This window comes from Kogia breviceps, chromosome 1, assembly GCF_026419965.1.
Source record: "Kogia breviceps isolate mKogBre1 chromosome 1, mKogBre1 haplotype 1, whole genome shotgun sequence".
Lineage (NCBI taxonomy): Eukaryota > Metazoa > Chordata > Mammalia > Artiodactyla > Physeteridae > Kogia > Kogia breviceps.
Window position 1 is genome coordinate 25,576,233 of NC_081310.1, and position 18,662 is coordinate 25,594,894.

Here is an 18,662-nt window from a genome sequence, read left to right on the forward strand (position 1 = left end):
ATTTTTATAAATGCAGGACAAACTATCTAGGTTTATAATATGTAGAATTTTTCTGTGAATAGAAAAGACCCTAGGATAGTTAAGCAAAGCAGAACAGTACTTGGGTACATATAAGTACCCAAGTAAGCCTTGAAACATATGTCCTGAGTTTCTTTGCTTTTCATCTATATCACATTTTAACTTGAATTGAAAATAGATGTGGTAAAATAATAAAGGCAGGGAAAGGAGGAAGGCATGCATGTGTGTATGAGCGTGTGTGCCCACATGTGGTTTCCTATGGTTTTGAAGAAGAGCAGATTTATGACAATATCAGTATCACATTCTCTGTGCTCAAAAATAGTTGTCTACCCTCCAGAAATTAGGAAAGTAGAGACTATATAATAGGGAAAGATTTTTTTTTTTCTTTTAGTGGGGTGTTTTAAGAGAAAAAATGGCAGCTTCTGGGTAATACAACAGATTTTGACATGAAATACATTGATTTTAGACTATGGACCCAAGATGGTCTCAGTAGTACTGTGCTTGGAGTAGTAAAGAGATCCGTAAACACCAAGGCCTTTGGACAATATAGAGTGTAAGAGGCTAAGGTTTTAATTTTCTTTTTTAATACTCTTCAGTCTTCCCTATGGGCTTTTCTTCTTGTCTTCTCCAGATGGCCTGCATCCATTAAATTAGTAGATAGGATTTTAAGGTGTGGTTCTTTCCCAGAGGTATTTTCTTATTGGGAGTTAAGAGAAATTCTTGAAGATTAATAAGATTTCCATTAGTAAATATTAGGAGTGGAGAAGGAGAGCTAGCTAGCTCTGACTACCATTCTCTTTCACCTCACTGTCTCCCAAACCAGAAGTTTCTTCTCTTAAATCTTGGACTGCAATGCTTCCTGACTGTTCTGGAGGAGGCTCAGTGCCTCCTTCTTAGAAATGAATGAATAAATTCACACTTGGTGACACTTAGTCTGAGAAATCTTGAGCAACAGGAGACCTGAGTTTAATGTCAATTTGTATCTCACTATTTAAAGAGAATGAATTACTTACTTGATTCACTTAGCTCCACACTTGATTCAATCACTTAGCTCCACACCTGAGGTGTAGTAATGAAGAGAACAAGGGCCAGCTTCATATACATTGTGTCCTTCAATACTGCAATTGAAAATAGAATAGAAACACATTAAGTACCTATTGTACACATGATTGGCAAACAATCAGAATATGTAGGTTAAATATTAAAATAAATTAGTGCTTGTTAAGGTTTCATGGAACAGGTGAGATGTGTATTATAAAAAGGGAGCAGGTTTACTATGTATTAATTATTAGGCTACCAAAGCTCTGGGTAAATTTGATAGCAATGTTAAGAGTAGCATCTCGGCAAGTACTTGGTGTCAGGTTGAAAACTGGCCACTCTGTTTACTTGGGCAGAAATGTGGTTATATTAGGCTGCTTTTAGTGATAAAAGGTTTTTAAAAAGTTTCAACCTTCTGGAATCTGACTCACAATGTCCTGATATTGTGTTCTTTTCTGTATTCAGTGTCATGGATAAAGAAATCTATCTTTCAGCACTGAATAAGAATAAATTTCGGTGTGTGGTCAGATTTATGAGTATTACAGACAAAGACTAGATAAACTATTATTTAAAAAAATAATTTTATGCTGCAGTAGTTCTAAATTATTAGTTTTAGCTTGATATAAGAGCAAGAGGGCAACAAATAAATTGACATTCATCAAGTACCAGTGTTTTATGTCAGGCACTCATATAGTCAGTCGCCTATATTATCATTAAAGTTCACAGGAAGGCTGTAATAGGTAATGTTTCCATTTTGGTCAAGGAAGAAACTGAACTTCAGAGACTGAGATGGCAGAGTTGGGGTGCACACTCAGGTCTCCTAGCTTATGGTCTTTCAATAAAATCACTTAGGCATAAACTGAAAAACTTAAGATTAAGTAGGATTAAACAAAATGAAACAGCTTCTCATCTATAATTTCTTTTGGTTTAGATGTAATCTTTATCCGCAGGGAGGAAAAGGTGAATAATATTGCAGAAAGATGCTTGTATTCTACAAATCTGTTGATGGGTACTAGTAGAAAGAGATGAGATTAGAAAATGTACATTAAGCAATATGTAAATTTGGGTCATAATTTTTCTGAATCCTATTGATTTTTTAAAGTTATTTTCAAGATGGGCATCAATGTTTTACAATCTGTAAAATTAAATGTTACTATTCTAACTAGTTTGTAGGGACACAAAAGCTATTGAAGAATCTTGAAACATTATTAGGAAAGCTGCTATAAAATATAAAGATTGCTTATATGTCTGACCTTCATCTGTGCACTTAAAGCACTTTGTTCTTACCTTAACTGTTGCACCCATAATACTGCATCCAAATCATGTCTCTATTCTCTGGTATCTCTACCAGAAGGTGGGTTCCTCCAAAACAGGGACCCTGTCTCTTCCATGGTGGTATCCATAGTAACCTGGACAGTGTCTGAAATATAATAAATGCTCAGTAATGTTTATCAAACAAACAACACAACAAAAGGATTCATTTTTTCCAACCCCAGTTTCCTTATTTCCAAAATGAGAAGATACTAATATTTTTCTAGATCGTCAGGTGGGTCATGATATATGCTTATATACTGTTGACTGGAGATATGAAGCACAGACATAAAAAGTGTTATTAGGATGATTACTAAGGGAGTGGTTATTTTACACAACATAAAATTTTTATTCTGTTTAAGATCTTTTAAAAAAATCCAACCAATAAATTTCAGGAAGAAAATCTAAGGTATTTTAGGTAATATGTAGTAGTAATCTCCATCCTTGGGCTCTCAGGGTTGACGAAAAGCCGGATCCTAAACCAGAGATGAGAACAATCTTTCACTAGGTGGCTCTCTTTCCCATGAGTGGGCGGCCCCTCGGTGGGTGGAAGGACGACACGGGTTAATGTACGGCTGCAATCACCGCGCGTCACACCGCATTACAGTAGGCGCATGCAGCACGAGGGGCAGAGTTCAGTTTCTATGACGTTAGTGATCATCTGTCCTTGGGATTTATTTCAAAGTAGCTTGTACTTTCATTTCCTCCAAACCTACACATAGACGTTGGCCCAGTCTTTCAATAGGTGCGGTCTCAGAGAAGGATTTTGATAGCGCCTTTTCACCTAGCATGGAAGACAAAAGGAATCAGGTACTCCTACCGAGTCAAACCAAAATAGCCCATTAAAATTCTGATTTTAACTGTCCAGTGAGGGCTGCATTCCTGGAGGGGTTTATACCGTTATACATCCTAAAGTACTTTGGGACAGCTGTTGAAACGCCTCCACAACACGAATGGAAAATATAATTTGTAAAATGTCAAATAATTCTTTTAAACCACTAACACGACGACTTCTCCAGCTACTTCTCACACACTCATTATTATTGAGCCCATTTACGTTATTCTGCTTTTTTAGCCTCAAACATGAGACAAAACACATATAATAAACATTCAAAAAGATTCGTCCTAAGAATGAAAATCCTTTTCCTAGAAGCCTTCATAGGAACTTCGCTCAAGTATCTAGGTTTTTCTTGATACTACTTTACCCAATGTTTTCCTCTCCAACCCAAAAGATACATAGTGACAAGTTCTAAAATACTACAAACGCCTGAGAGAAGGAGGAAGTTTGCAAAGGAGAAAGGAACTCGGAGGTCTGTTTTTTATAAGAAAGGGGGACTCCCATTGGGGGGTGCCTCACAGAGGGATGGCGGTCGTGAGCATCTCGCCACGTCCCCTAAGTGCTGAAAAATCACTTGTTAGCCTTCCAAGATGAGTTCCCACTTACTCTGGCCTCCTCGCGGCAGGAGGTGGCTCGTTTAGGCCGCGTGGGGAGCTCGCAGGAGGCTAGGTCTCCAAGAGTGTGTGTGGGGTGGGGTTTGGGGGATTTCAGCAAGGGGTAGACCCGCCGGGGAAAGTCGTATGTCCCCGTCAGCAGGAAAGGGACCTCGGCAGTCGTGTGCCGTTCTCCTCCCTCTGGGACCCCGTCCTGGCGGGACCCCGCCTCCCAGAGCCGGAGGCAGTTGTGGGGAAACCCCTCGCCAGCCTCGCAGCCTAGCGCCGCCGCCTCGCCTAGCCTGCTCCAGCCCGCCGCCCACCAGCCTTCAGGCCCAGCATCTTCTGCGTAGGCCCAGCCCTCCCCGAGCCCGGCACGGAGAGGAAAACTATGGAGGTGGTTCCCGCCCGCAGGCGGGTGGAAAAGCCCATGGTGAATGCCTCGGGGTCTCCCCCATTGCTGCGGGAAAGGGAAAGGGAGGAGAAAATGAACTTCTCCGCCCAGGAGAACTACCCGGATTCCCAACCTGGGGGAGGCCTTTAAATGGAAGGGAAGCCAAGGGGAACCCTGGGCACTTTCCGGGGAATCCACGCGCCAAGGGAGGATCATTCTGTCTGCACACATTAGTTACTATGACAATACAACTACAGCCTCCAGTTGCCTTGGCAGCTGCTTATCCAATCCGATTGGTTTCTTTTCTCTTCTTCCCTGGGCTCCACCCTATCCCCTCCAACAGCCTCCCAGCGTGCAGGGGGTGGGGCCACAGAAAAGAGGAGGGGGTCCTTAGCTTCACTCTAGGGTGCGAGGGCAGGCCAGAGACAAGGGACTGGCGGCCGGAACTGTAGGAGGAAGGGGCGTCGTTTCCGGTAGGGAAGAGTGGAGGAGTGGAAAAAGGAAGAGAGAAATCGGGTGGAGTGCAAAGACGGGGGAAGACTTTGAGTGTAACTCCCGGTTGATTTGAGCTCGATGTTCCCGGTGAGGCTGGGGTTGCCCCCTTGCGCAGGAGAAGCGGGGTGGATTGGCCGGAAGCCGCCAGTCGCCGCCAGTGGGCCGCTCAGCAGCCGCACAGGCGCCGCACTGCTAACTGACCCCAAGAGGGAGCGCTACAGAGAGGCGGAAATCACCCGGAGGGACCGGCGCCGCTGAAATCTCGCGAGAGAGACCTCACTTCCTTCCTCTGCTTCTCCCTCCTCTTTCCCCCGCCCCTATCCCTTTTCCCTCCCCCTCCCCCCTCCCGGGTCGGAGTGTCCCTGAGCCCCACGGGCCGGAGAAGCAGCGAGAGCAGCTTTCCCCGCTCCCTCCCCCTCGCCTCACTCACCCCCACCCCCCGCCGAGCGAGGAGGAGCCGGAGGAGAGGAAGATGGCGGCGGCCGCCAGCACCCGCGGTGCCGTGGGGCCGCTGCGAGGAGCCTGAGAGACCCACAGAGGCTTCGCGGGAAGACGCGGCGGCGGAGGATGAGCCTGCAGAGCGCGCAGTATCTCCGGTGAGTGCCGAGGCCGGCCCGGTACGTAGCGGGGAGCGGGCCGAAGGTTGGTGCATGGAGCAACAGACACAGAGGTGGTATGTCCGGGGTGGCGGGGGAGTTGCTGTGTCCTCTCCTTCCCCGGCAGGGAGGCGGGGGCTGCGAGGATCAGCGGGAGGGGGCGGAGCAGGCACACTCTTGGGTGCCTAGCCCCCGCGAGCAGGACTGAGTTCCAGCGGAGCCGGCTAGTCTCGGTGCTGAGAAGGAGGTTAGGGAAGCGTGAGAATGTGTGTGCGCGCGCCCCGGGTCGCGGGTTCTCTAGTGAGGGTTGGGGGGAGGCGGCGGCGACCCGGAGTGGAGGTGGGTGTGGAGGTGTCTGGTCCCGGTGGCGGGGAAACGTGGTGTGTGGGATTGGAGCGATGAATGGGGAGAAGACAAGGTGGAAGTCTGCACGCCTGGGGTGTGTGCGGGGCCGGGGAGGGAGGACTAGAGGAGGGGGAGACCGCAGGAAGCCGGAATTTGTTCTTTATTCTGGGGTTGGAAGTACTGAGGAATAATGTCATCTGTAGTTAGTTGGCGGAGTGCGGGTGGAGGGCATAAAGAAGGGAATGGGTGAGGAAGTGAGGAAAGAAGGAGGCACTACGGATGCGGTTGGGTTCCCCCGAAGAAACTGGGTTAGAATCAGTGCAGTCGGAAGATACCATTCTAAGAGTCGTGTGGATTCATTAAGAGTGGTGTAAGGAACTTGTATGTCGAGGTAGAGTGACGTATAGGTGGCAGAGTGTGAGAGTATGTGATGTGTATCTGCGGAGGGTTAAGGGGGCGATTGACACACATTGTAGGAGGAAGAAGATGCAGACACATTGGAACCAAGTACATGGTGGCGAGAGCATATTGCACCAGCTATTGTGCAGCTAGGAAGGTTCCATGGATGCAGAGTAAGAGCTTGGCGGTAGAGGTAAACGAGGTTCAAAATCTTGATGACAGAGAAAAATAAGATTGTCAGAGCCTGGGATTAATTGGGGAGTTGCCACTGCTTAGAAAAGGGGAAGGAAGATACAGAAACGGGTCCTTTTTGTCTTTCAGTAGCAGAACTAAGAAGGGCAGGCTTATGGGAAAATGATTTTAAAAGTGGTTTCATACCTTGTGGAGGAGGGAATTGGACGGAGTAGAAGTCTGAAACGAGCAGAAAAGTCACTTTAGCTGTTTAGTGAAGTGAAAGTATTGATGTGTGAGTGGATCCCTGCATGTATTTCAAGAGAAGGTTTGTAGTTAGGTGATACATGAGGGTAGCTGTTCTGCTTTTGAAAGTAGTAATTGTTTTATTGAGTAGTGTGTGTAGAGGAGGGAATGATGAGATCTTTCAAGTATGGTGGAATGCCAGAGTTTCATAACACACATCATGTATGCTCAATAACTATACGGTGGGTAGTTGGAATGATAACCTGTATATCGAAGTCCTTTTTCTCCTTTATTATCCCTTTCTGATATGTTGTTTAACATATCAGATAAGCTTAATAAATACAACTGTGGCAAAGATGTATGATAGCTTCTGTAGAGGGGAGATATGGAAACTATCAGGACAGTCCTTAATTTTAAGGAATTTGCAGATTAGTATATATTAGGAAAGTAAAATGTGGTAAGGATCATGAAAGATGCCCGTTTTGTAAGAGTCCAAAGGCAGGAGATTACCTGAGCAATTGAGGTGAATCAGGAAAAGTTTCCTTTGTTTATTTTCTCATTCATACACATGATTCATCTGTCATTTTGTTGATTACCTATATGGGAGGCATTGTAATAACTTCTAAGAGTAGAAAAGTGAGAACTCCACCCTCCTCTTGCAGAGTTTACAGTTTGTTAGGCTTCAAGGAGAAAATGGCACTTAAAATGGACCTTAAGGATAAACAGTATTCTGAGAAGTGTGGATTGAGAAGGAGGAATCCAAATGTAAGGAAACTGAGCAGAGATATATGGAAAGGAGGGTTGGGTGCTGGGGGAGGTATTCAGTGCAGTTAAACAAGAATGTAAGGTGATGCAGCCGAAAAAACTTAAGAGTTTCATAGCTTATTAAGTTTGACCCCTTCTTTTTACAGATGAAGAAAGTATAGCCCAAAGAAGTTAAAATTGTTGAGGATCATATAGTTGGTATGTGGAAGCTCTAACTCAAATGTAGGTCTTCTAACTCCAGATCAGCTATACTATTTGTGACATGTCTGAATTCATCCATTCTTTCCACAGGTATGGCTTGAGAGCTTACTGTATTCTAGGCACTGAGGATTCAGTGGTGAACCAAAGAGTGAAAATGGGAAAGTATTTTCTAATAGAAGGATGCAACAAATAAACATATGAACAGATAAATATGTTTACCAGGTGGCGACAAGTACTAGGAAGAAAAATAAAGCAAGACAGGGATGTGCTGTTTTTTATAAACAAGGGTGGTCAGGGAAAGCCTATTTGATTAGGTGCCCATATTTGAGAGTATCTTGAATATTATGGTCTGTAGTTTATGGTTAAAATGGGTGGACAGTGGAGAATTGAGATGATTTGTTTAGAAGGGAAATCACATGTTCATGACTATGTATTAGGAAGATGAATCTGTGTAGTGGACAGTTAAGGGTTAGAAATAAGGTGGTGGCAGTGGGACTGGAAAGGTATGATGAAAAGCAGATAGGGATAGTGGTGGTGTTTTTAATGGGAAGATCAGTTGGCTTTGAGAGGCTTCTGTGTTAATGTATCTTATGTTTTTAAAGTTAGCATGGTAAGAAAGACTTATCCTTAGGTTGCGGAATCAGTAGTAGACACCTTGAGATGAATTTAGTTCATTGAAGGAGGGATAAAAGAATAAGAATGAACACAATGTTTAGCCTAAATTTTCCAGCTAAAGTTGAATAGGCAAAACTGAACAGGCATAGGACCTGGAATCACTTAAAAATTCCTGAGAGCCAGTCTTTTCTCAATCTTCTTTATCTATCCTAAGTAAATAAAGCAAGTCTTAGGGCTAATAGTAGTCTGGGGCAGAGATGGAAAGAGGTAATAAAGTAAGGCTTGCACAAACCAGAATTTCCCTCTTTCTCTTCTTTAGGTAATCATTCCATTTAAAGTAAAGTGCTGTGAGTAACTAGTGGTTACCAGTGGGGATGGAGTGGGGTGCAGTATAGGGGTGGAAGAGTGGGAGGTACAAACTATTGGGTGTAAGACAGGCTCAAGGATGTATTGTACAACGTGGGGAATATAGCCAATATTTTGTAATTACTATAAATGGGAAGTAACCTTTAAAAATTGTATTAAAAATTAAAAAATAAAGTCTGCTGTGAGAGATTAGAGACTATGCTCAGGGAAGCATTATGTTCACTTTCTTTTCTTTGATGCATATGGAACCATTGGTTTTTATAGACAACCCAGGGAGAATGCTGGGTATTGCTGAGTGAGTGTGGTTGGGGGTATAGCAGTTATTCTTTGTGACTTTCACTTTAGGAAGAGTTTTGTTGTCTACCTTTGTCAGTGGTGTACGACCATGACTGGGCAATTTTTAGGCTGCACAGCTACAGATCTTCCCTCATGTAGATGAAAATTAGTTTTGTCTCAGCTGAATTAATTTCTTAGAGTAAATGAGCTGGGGTGTCTGGTGTTGAAATGGTGGGGTGGTAAGATGGCAGTTTCAAAAGAGTGAGAAATGAGGATGTGCAGTAAGAAGCATCAGTAAAACAAAGAAAGGGAATTCAACAGCAAGGGGACTGAATTCGTCTTGAGTTGTAGAAGTAGAGCATAGATGAAAGGAGAGAAAACATATCTGGATGGGTGATGTTCTGGGCAAGAAAGGATGAAATTTTTTTTTTAGAAGGGGAGTGTCATTTTTTGAAATAGGAGACCCAATAAGACTCCTATCCAAATGATTAAGTTGAGAATACTTTCTTATATTTTATAAAAATAAGAAATGGTCTTAAAAATAGTGCTTCTAGACTGAATAACGTTGGAAATTTAATACTCGGATTGAAGAAAAATTCAGTGTTTTCTCTTTTGATTTATGACAAAATGGAAAGATTTGTAAAGACTTTGACATCTTTGTTGAGTAAAAGAATAGGGTGTATTGAATATAGTTCATTTGAGAAGGGTGGAAGAAGGGTGAGAATAGGCCATAGAGAAGATAGTAGGTGAGGTATAATTTCATGCTTTAAAAGAATAGCATTTGAAAGAACAGAAATATGGAAATTAACATGTCAAAGTTGGAAAAATGGGTGGGGAAAGTATTGAAGTACCATACAGGAAAGGTATCTTTGAAGTTGTTTTGGAAGATGAGATAGTGGAATAATCATAGCCATAGGGAATACCAAACAGGTCAAATCTGATGGTACAAGGTGGCACCGGTGCCCCTGAATGACATGGGCTGTGACTGTGGGAGGCAGCTGTTCATACTCCCATCCCTCTTTCCTCCACTGTTCTCCCCATTTTATCTTTAATTTCTTTTTATGCTGAAGGTTTTTCTGTGGGATCCACTTGAAGTTGATCCCTGGCATTAGACCACTTGACAGGAAAGGTCTACAAATTGTCTGTTTTGTTAGAAATTTTTTGCATGATACCTCTGTGGGTGGAGAGGTGCATTCCATTTGCACATTTCATTGTCAGAAACTTTGTTACCAGCAGTAGAAGTAATGTAACATCCACAAGGTTGTTTTTCTGAGACAGCAGAAAAATGGCTGTCATTTAAATACTAATTAAAATATCCAGTATATTGTAAGATAAAATTTGTCACTGTAAATCTTGAGACAGAGGGAGGTAAAGGGAGGGGATGAGACTGGATAAATTAACAAGCAGAGTCTTATTCTAGCCTGGGGAGGGGAACAAGGTCATGGGATCATTTGGGAGAAATAAATATACTAAGTAGGGTGGGCTCCAGGTTCTGGAAGAATCTGGTAATGCTGGACTGGATATTCACTGTTGCTAGAAACTTCAAGAAGTCCTATAGCACACACTGATATTAATTCACATGGTTGAGAAGTCTCCCCCTGACCCATCCACCCCCCTCCCACTCCCATGCCCAGGATTTAAAATAGCTTTGGTCCCAGAAAATCAGCCAAACATGGCCGATTTACCAAACATGGGAAAATTGTTTGAAAAAAAAAAAATGACCCTCTCTTGAGGCTTTATAAGTCTATTTTTTGTTATAATAATGTTTATAGCATTTTACCTGCTTGGATATTAACAGGCTAAATTATTTTAGCAGTTAATTTCTGCCTCCCTTGTGGTTTTGGTTGGACTCAAAATGTATACTTCCTGTCCTAGTCTGTGTTTCGTTGCTTTCTAACAACTGCTGTGTTTTACCTTCATGGTAGATGAAGCATTTGCTGAGTTTTTGTTTTGTTTTGTAAGATATGTTATAATAAGATATGGACCCACTTGTGTAGCAGGTTTGTCATGAGGCAATTTTGGGGTGGAGGGGAGTTCAGACTTGAAAAGGGATAGTTTGTTTTGTGGTGGAGAAATACCATTTGCAGCCTCCAACTACATCTCGAGATGTGGCTGGCCTTTCAGATTTTTGTTATTGGTGGCATGCGTGAGTACCTGAAAGTTTAGGTGGGTTTGTTTAACCGATTGATCTTTTTCAGAGAAGAGACTATTAAGCAGATGTCTTTTGGACAGTGGATTGTTCATCTGTAGGTGGGTATTTGGGCAGATGGTCATCATATATGGCCATTTAAGTTTTGTAATCAAGCTGTATTTTAATTGAGTTGCCGAATTGTTGTGGACAGACTTAACAGTGATCTAGGAGGTTATACATAACTAAGAAGGGCTAATCAACAGTTAGAGAAAAATACAGGGATGGCATTTTGGCAAACGTGTCACATGGTAAGTGAGAACTTGTAACCAACTCCTTTCTTGTTAACATGTAAGTGGAGCTGCTTGGGCGGGTTGTTTTCACCTTCCCGGAGACCCAGTTTTTAAGTCAGTGGAAAGAGTAGGTGACGACGTTAAGAAAACTTTAGGAATCTCAGGTGGACTAGGTAACAGTGTTGTTCGGGGTTTGTGCTAGATAATTCCTCGTTGCAGGCTGCAATCCTGTGCATCGCAGGGCGTTTCACAGCATCCCTGGCCTCTACCCACTAGATGCCAGTATCATTCTCCCCAACTTGTGACAACCAAAAATGTTTCCACACGTTGCCAGAAGTTCCCTGTGGGTGCACATTCACTTAGATTCATGATTTTTTCTTCTCCTTCAAGCCACAGATTATTTCTAAGGCTTCTCTTAGCAGTTTTCTCTTAGGTAGTAATAGGCTAGTTACTGTGTTTAGACTTCACCCATAGAAACTTGTACAAGTTTTAAATGTATTTTTTTACAAGTTGTGTTTTATTTTACTGGCAGTTATTGAACACTTACTATGTGCAGAGTACAATTATATGGGCTTTGCCTGTGGGAAACTCAAAGATACTAGAGAATGACATTTAAGTAACTGTAATAGTGGATGAACTGCTAAGTGCTATGATAGAGAAACAGGTACTGTGTAAGTTTAGGGAAAAAGAACTTTATTCCAACAGAGTTGGGGTGAGGAAGGTATCTTGGAGGAGGTGAGATTTTCTCTGGGTTTTGAAATATGGATGGGACTTTTAAAAAGTGGATTATTGGGTAAATTGACATTTCAGGCATCTCATGGCTCCTTTATTCCAATACATTAAAAAAAATTTATTCACTCCCATTTAATATATGACATTAGAATTCTGGCCAGGCCTTTCTAAGTTTTTCTTACATAAGATTGGTTATGGACAGAGAACTAGAGATATGTGAAGTGGTAGTTCCTGAAGACTTGATGGCTGGTATAGGTCTCGAAAAGGGAAAAGCAGTTTGGCTAGTAGAGTCCTGCATAATGCCTTTCTTTACTTCTGCTCTTGCTTATATATTATTCCTCCAGAACCTTATTTCATATGTGCTGTCTCTCTTCTTTTAGTCTTTTTAATTATTCCCTTTACTAGTCTTCTCTTTTGTGGACCAATATCAGCCTTCTCTTAAAAATTCTTTCCTGTTCCCGTTTTCCTTTTAAGCTCTGTCCTTCCTTACCTTTCTTCTATGGCTAGCAATTTCAAGTTTGCCCTGTACCGTGTTTTTCCTTTTATTTACCATCTTCTTTTCCTTAGTCCCTTGTAATCCAGCTGTTTTCCCTTAGCACTTTATTGGAATTAACGTTTCCAAAGATGCCAAAGACCTAATGGCCAAATTCATCCATTGATTGTTTTCCTCTCTCTCACACACAGACTTTTGCTTTCCTTTCTCTCAGTCTTTCTGTGGTCCTCTCATATCCATCCATCCATCCCATCAGTAAATATTCAATTTGCACCAAGATATATCCCAGGTCCCTGGAGATGAAATGAGAATATACTCTCAAGTAGTTTTACCAGGCCTATAAGTAAGTACATAATTACCACATAGTTCATAGCTGCTATGAACCTTGCTATGATGTACGCACAGTGGCCATACAGGAACTTTGTGAGCTCTGTTGTTTTTAGCACTGAGATTCTGATTCTTATTTTATCTTACTTTCCTGGTCCACCTCACCCCACTTATGGCAAAAAGAAAAGCATGGCCATATTCCTCTATTTTCTTTTAACATTTTTTTTCCCCAGAAATCACAGTACTTTGCTGTCACCCCATCATCATTGTTTAAAATCTGTCAGGCACCTACTTAGTATAAATCGTTGTGCTAAGTCCTGCAGAGACAAATTGGTGAAAGATATCATGCCTGCCATTCAGAGAGTTTATAAACTATTTAGTGAAATAGGCATAAGCATAAGCTCGTACATAACAAAGTGCAATTGAGTATAGTGAGTATAGTGGTTTAGAGCAGAGGTCCCCAACCCCCAGACCACGGACCACCATCGGTCCATGGCCTGTTAGGACCCAGGCTGCACATCAGGAGGTGAGCGGCTGGCCAGCGAGCTAGCAAAGCTTCACCTGTATTTATAGCCACTCCTCATCACTTGCATTACCACCTGAGCTCTGCCTCCTGTCAGCATTATGGTGAGTTGTGTAATTATTTCATTATATATTACAATGTAATCATAATAGAAATAAAGTGCACAACAAATGTAATGCACTTGAATCATCCTGAAACCATCCCCCACCCCCAATCCGTGGAAAAATTGTCTTCCATAAAACTGGTCCCTGGTGCTAAAAAGGTTGGGGACCACTGGTTTAGGGCATGGTCTCTGGGGCAGAACTGCCTGGATCCAAAGCACAGCTCTAACACTTACTAGCTGTATTACCTTGAGCAAGCTGCTTAAGTTTTCTGTACCTCCGTTTCCACATCTGAAAAGTGAGGGTAGTAGTAGCATCTATCCCCTTAGAGTTATAAAGGTCAAGTGAGTTAACATGTCAAGTGCTTGGGATAGTTCTGGCATATAGTAAGCATGTAAGTTTTAGCTATGTGTCAATATAATGCCTGAAATTTAGCGACTGGCACTGACTAATTGATAATTTTGCACCTCTGCCTCCTGGACATTCCTAATTTTAGAAGTCTTTCTGTCACAGCAAAGTCAGCACTCTTAAAGGTAAACTCTTAATTAATCCTTACCCTCCTCTTCTCCCCGTCCCTCGTGTTTTCTCATTTTCCTCAGTGGTGCTGCCACTCCCCATCCTCCCATTCAGGTTTAAAACCTTGCAGTCTTCTTTGAGTTCTCCCAGTTTTTTCCTCACCCTCTTCCACACATATACCACTTTGGAAATGCTGCCTTCCTGTTGTCTGTTCTTTTTCATTTCCACCACTGTCAATTTATATGCATACTGTTGAAATAGTATTCACCTTGTACCTTGCCTGCAGTTCTTGCAAGTAGCAAGAAGAAAGCATTGACTTTGGGTTTTTAAACACTGCCCACTGCTTTCTCTGTTTTTGAACTGACAGCGTCTCTGGGTCTTGATTTCTTTATCTTTAAATTGAACATTGATCTCATAAAATTGTGGTCAGCCTTTAAAAAAAAAAAGACAGTTCACATGTTTACTAAATTCTGGTTTTCCTTCAGACTCCACCACCTGTCCCCCCGCCCCACCCCTGCCAATTAATTTTGCATTGTTTCTATTTACATTATTATTCCTGAAAAGCATTTGCATGTGGCTTTCTGTCACTTCAACTCCTTAGTTTGGCATTCTTGGCCTTCCATAAAATGACCCTCATCTATCTCTGTCACATGATATCTCCTTACCTTTTGAAAAGAGTCAACTGCCCTAGCTAGAGTAATGTACTCATGGTCTTCTAAACATGGCTTATCCACTCCTGCTTTAATCCGTCTTCCAAGGCCATTTCCCCTGCAGGAGGTACTATATCCTCCACTCCCTTAAGTTTCACCTTCTGTGAAAATTTCATGTCCACCTGGGTGATTTCTGCAGTCATTGACTTTCTGTAGCATTTCCTGTCTCTCAGTCATTTGGTATTTATAATTTCTTAAATTGGTAGTGACCTCTTTTTTTTATATAAGTGAATTATCTCTGCAGCTAGACTGAGTATGATAGAGATCATGTCTCAGCAGTTTTTAAATGCATAATGTACATAATGGGTGTTGAATAGAGTTTTCATGCTTTTGTTTCATTTTTGCAAAACATTTATGGAATAGTTACGAATGCCAGTGCTAGGCTCTAAGAATATAAAGGCAAATGAACTGATGTTTGTTTCTTAGGCTAGTGGTCTCCTGAGGGAGATGGATGTTGCACAGATATTTCAATACACAGTTGGCCTCTGTAGCTGCGGGTTCCACACTGGTGGATACAACCAACTGCAGATGGAAAATATTGGGGAAAAAAATTTTCAGAAAGTTCAAAAAGCAAAACTTGAATTTGCCAAGTGCAGGCAACTGTGTATGTAGCATTTACATTGTATTTACAGCTATTTACATAGCATTTACATTGGATTAGGTATTACAAGTAATCTAAAGATGCTTTAAAGTGTACAGGAGGATGGGGAGGATGTACAAAGGCTATACGCAAGTACCATATACCGTTTTATATAAGGGACTTGAGCATTTGGGGATCAATCCCCTGCTGATACCAAGGGGCAGCTGTAATGTGGTAAATAGCAAGGTAAATGTTTTCAAGGGATGCCATGAGTATATTGAGGGAAGTGGAACTTTTACTGCCTGGGAGTTCAGAGAGAGTTTCTGGAGTTGAACTCATGAGCTCAGTCTTACAGGATGAGTAGGATTAGTCAGGTAAAGAAAGAAGAGAAGCTCTACCGGCAGCATCCGCCGGCAGGATGTCTCACAGGAAGTTCTCCGCTCCCAGACATGGGTCCCTGGACTTTCTGCCTCGGAAGCGCAGCAGCCGGCACCGTGGGAAGGTGAAGAGCTTCCCCAAGGATGACTCTTCCAAGCCCGTGCACCTCACAGCCTTCCTCAGCTACAAGGCTGGCATGACCCACATTGTGAGGGAGCTCGATAGGCCAGGGTCCAAGGTGAACAAGAAGGAAGGTGTGGAGGCTGTGACCATCGTGGAGACGCTGCCCATGGTCATTGTGAGCATTGTGGGCTACGTGGAAACACCTCGAGGCCTCCAGACCTTTAAGACCATCTTTGCTGAGCATATCAGTGATGAATGCAAAAGGTGCGTCTATAAGAACTGACATAGATCTAAGAAGAAGGCCTTCACCAAATACTGCAAAAAGTGGCAGGATGTAGATGGCAAGAAGCAGCTGGAGAGGAACTTCAGCAGCATGAAGAAGTACTGCCAGGTCATCCGTGTCATTGCCCACACCCAGATGCTCCTGCTTCCTCTACGCCAGAAGAAGGCCCACTTCATGGAGATCCAGGTGAACGGAGGCACTGAGGCCGAAAAACTGGACTGGGCCCGAGAGAGGCTAGAGCATCAGGTCCCTGTGAACCAAGTGTTTGGGCAGGATGAGATGATTGATGTCATTGGGGTGACCAAGGGCAAAGGCTACAAAGGGGTCACCAGCCGTTGTCACACCAAGAAGCTGCCCCGTAAGACCCACCGAGGGCTGCGCAAAGTTGCCTGTATTGGGGCATGGCATCCTGCACAGGTGGCCTTCTCTGTGGCTCGGGCCGGGCAGAAAGGCTACCATCACTGCACCAAGATCAACAAGAAGATCTACAAGATTGGCCAGGGCTACCTCATCAAGGATGGCAAACTGATCAAGAACAATGCCTGTACTGATTACGATCTGTCTAACAAGAGCGTCAACCCTTTGGGTGGCTTTGTCCACTACGGTGAAGTGACCAATGAGTGTCATGCTCAAAGGCTGTGTGGTGGGAACCAAGAAGCGAGTGCTCACCCTTCACAAGTCCTTGCTGGTGCAGACCAAACGGCGGGCCCTGGAGAAGACTGACCTCAAGTTTATTGACACCACCTCCAAATTTGGCCATGGCTGCTTCCAGACTGTGGAGGAGAAGAAAGCGTTCATGGGACCACTTAAGAAGGACCGAATTGCAAAGGAAGAAGGGGCCTAATGTCAGAACAGATTATACATCTGGTAGAATCTCAACTAAGTTATTTTCCAGTGGAAAAAAAAGAAAGAAGGGAGCTTCTCTGTTGGCGCAGTGGTTGGGAGTCCGCCTGCCGATGCAGGGGACACGGGGTTCGTGCCCCGGTCTGGGAGGATCCCACATGCCGCGGAGCGGCTGGGCCCGTGAGCCATGGCCGCTGAGCCTGCGCGTCCAGAGCTTGTGCTCCGCAGTGGGAGAGGCTATGACAGTGAGAGGCTCGCGTACCACAAAAAAAAAAAAAGAAAGAAAGAAGGGAAGAATGTAGCAGGCAGAATGAGTAAATGCTTGGGGACCGTGTGTTGGAGGAACTCTAAATCTCATTCTGCATTTCCTTTGGGAGTCAAAGGTTCTCTTTCAATAAACCTTTCATTAGTCTTACGGGAATAATTTAAACTTAAATGGCTGATGTTTGTTGTGTATATTTCTACTAGAATATGAAGAGATGAGAAATTTATGTAATGCCTCCAGTACTTCCTTTAAGATACATAAATATTTAAATTTCCTTTCCATGTTTTTAACAGTAGCCTCATCTTAGGCAAAAATTAGTTATTTGGAACATTATTAAATTATTATGGGGGAGTTTTAATGAATACATGAATATTCTGAAAATAACTTTGGGTTTATAGACTTATTTTATTAGAATCTCTTACCTGTTGAGATCAAACATGGAAGGCGGAGGTGAGGAAAGGAGTTCTGTAGCATTGGAGGATGAGATCAGAACATTAAGTGAAGTCTCTTTGGATTTAACTTTTTCAAATCTGTCATAAAAAAAAAGTTGTAGACCCTTTTTGATCATTAACATTTTGTTCCCACAGTTCTTGTTGGCATTTTCCCTTCTGTAGTGTCTGTCTTAAGTGAGAAGCATGATTCTGAAATCTGTTATATTTAAAGAATTGCTGTATTGATGCATTAATATCCTCAGTCTATTTCCAAAAACTCCATGCGTTCACTGGACCATATAAGTTGAGTCCTTTTTCTATCCCTCCTCTTCCCAAAGCCCTACTATTTCAGTGCTGTTAGTTGGAATATAGTATATTAGAATGTGTTTTACTAATACTGCCTCTTAGAAAGGTCATGAATTATTTAGTTCTTCACCAGGCAACAACTAACCAAATTTTCTTTGAGATACTGTGAGTTGATGAGATATAAGATAATCAGAGTAAAATGGAATTGGAAGCTGATATTCAAAGAAAAGATGAGTTAGAGGTACACTTACTTGAAAATTTTTTTATTGCTGGTGGGAAAAGATAAAAAGCACAGTGCTAAGAGAACCACCACAGGATGAATTTGGATATAAAAAGTATCTTAGGGCATCTGCAAAATTGTACTTCTGCACACATACACAGTTTGTGTAGATATTTTAAAGTAAAAATTTTGTGTTTTTTTTTTTAAATTTTGTGTTTTAATATCTAAAATACATATTTCTCAAATTCTTCTTACTTTAGGGAATTCCTTGGCAGTCCAGTGGTTATGACTCTGTGCTCTTTCTGCCGAGGGCCCGGGTTCAATCCCTGCTCAGGGAACTAAGATCCCACAAGCCATACAGTGTGACCCCCCCAAAAAAGGGGAAAATTCTGCTTAGTTTAGATAACTGAAATAATAATATTATTTGTCTAAAATAATCATTAGTTTCGCTTTGCTTTTCCATGAAAAAAGGTCAGACTATTAAGAAGCACAACTCAAAGGTTAAGGCGTATTGGTCATAGATTCTGAAAATGTTAACATGTTAGTCACTTGCTAATTAAAAATATGTTAATTAGGTTATCTGTAAACCCATACAGGTTTTTTTTTTGGCTTTCTATGAAAGCAACATATAGTGTAGTGAGTTGAATGAGCTAAGCCTTTGAATTAAGATTGGCCTAATTTGTATTTAGGTTGTCCTGAGTTCAGATCCCAGCTCTGCTGTGTGACCTTAAACCTCTCTATAG

At 42.3% G+C, this 18,662-nt stretch overlaps 3 protein-coding genes across 20 annotated transcripts in view; 2 read left to right on the forward strand and 1 right to left on the reverse strand.

Annotated features, from left to right (window-relative positions):
• NMNAT2 (nicotinamide nucleotide adenylyltransferase 2) overlaps positions 1-5,423 on the reverse strand; it is a 205,329-nt gene extending 199,906 nt beyond the window's left edge. Inside the window, exons 1-3 of one of the 2 annotated variants that reach the window (XM_067029188.1) lie at positions 5,118-5,423; positions 2,344-2,476; positions 1,032-1,136 (exon numbers count right to left, since the gene is read on the reverse strand). The gene's annotated coding sequence lies outside the window, so the exon portion shown is untranslated. Of the gene's footprint in view, positions 1-1,031; positions 1,137-2,343; positions 2,477-3,083; positions 3,153-5,117 lie in introns of those variants that run through there. The other variant, XM_067029196.1, reaches the window with a different exon arrangement.
• Positions 4,090-18,662, forward strand: part of SMG7 (SMG7 nonsense mediated mRNA decay factor) — a 74,322-nt gene continuing 59,749 nt past the window's right edge. For 9 of the 17 annotated variants that reach the window (XM_067029148.1, XM_067029127.1, XM_067029082.1 and 6 more), the window contains exon 1: positions 4,995-5,283. Coding sequence is in view for 7 of the 17 variants with exons in the window: in XM_067029159.1 (XP_066885260.1) it covers positions 5,255-5,283 (29 nt within the window). In the remaining 10 variants the exon portion in view is untranslated. Of the gene's footprint in view, positions 5,284-18,662 lie in introns of all 17 variants that reach the window. The other 8 variants (XM_059074798.2, XM_067029122.1, XM_067029139.1 and 5 more) reach the window with 4 other exon arrangements.
• On the forward strand, positions 15,474-16,727 carry LOC131763000 (large ribosomal subunit protein uL3-like). Its single transcript, XM_059074871.2, is given in 2 exon segments — positions 15,474-16,474; positions 16,476-16,727. Coding segments are annotated over 2 exon segments (1,209 nt in total). The 5' UTR covers positions 15,474-15,488; the 3' UTR covers positions 16,699-16,727.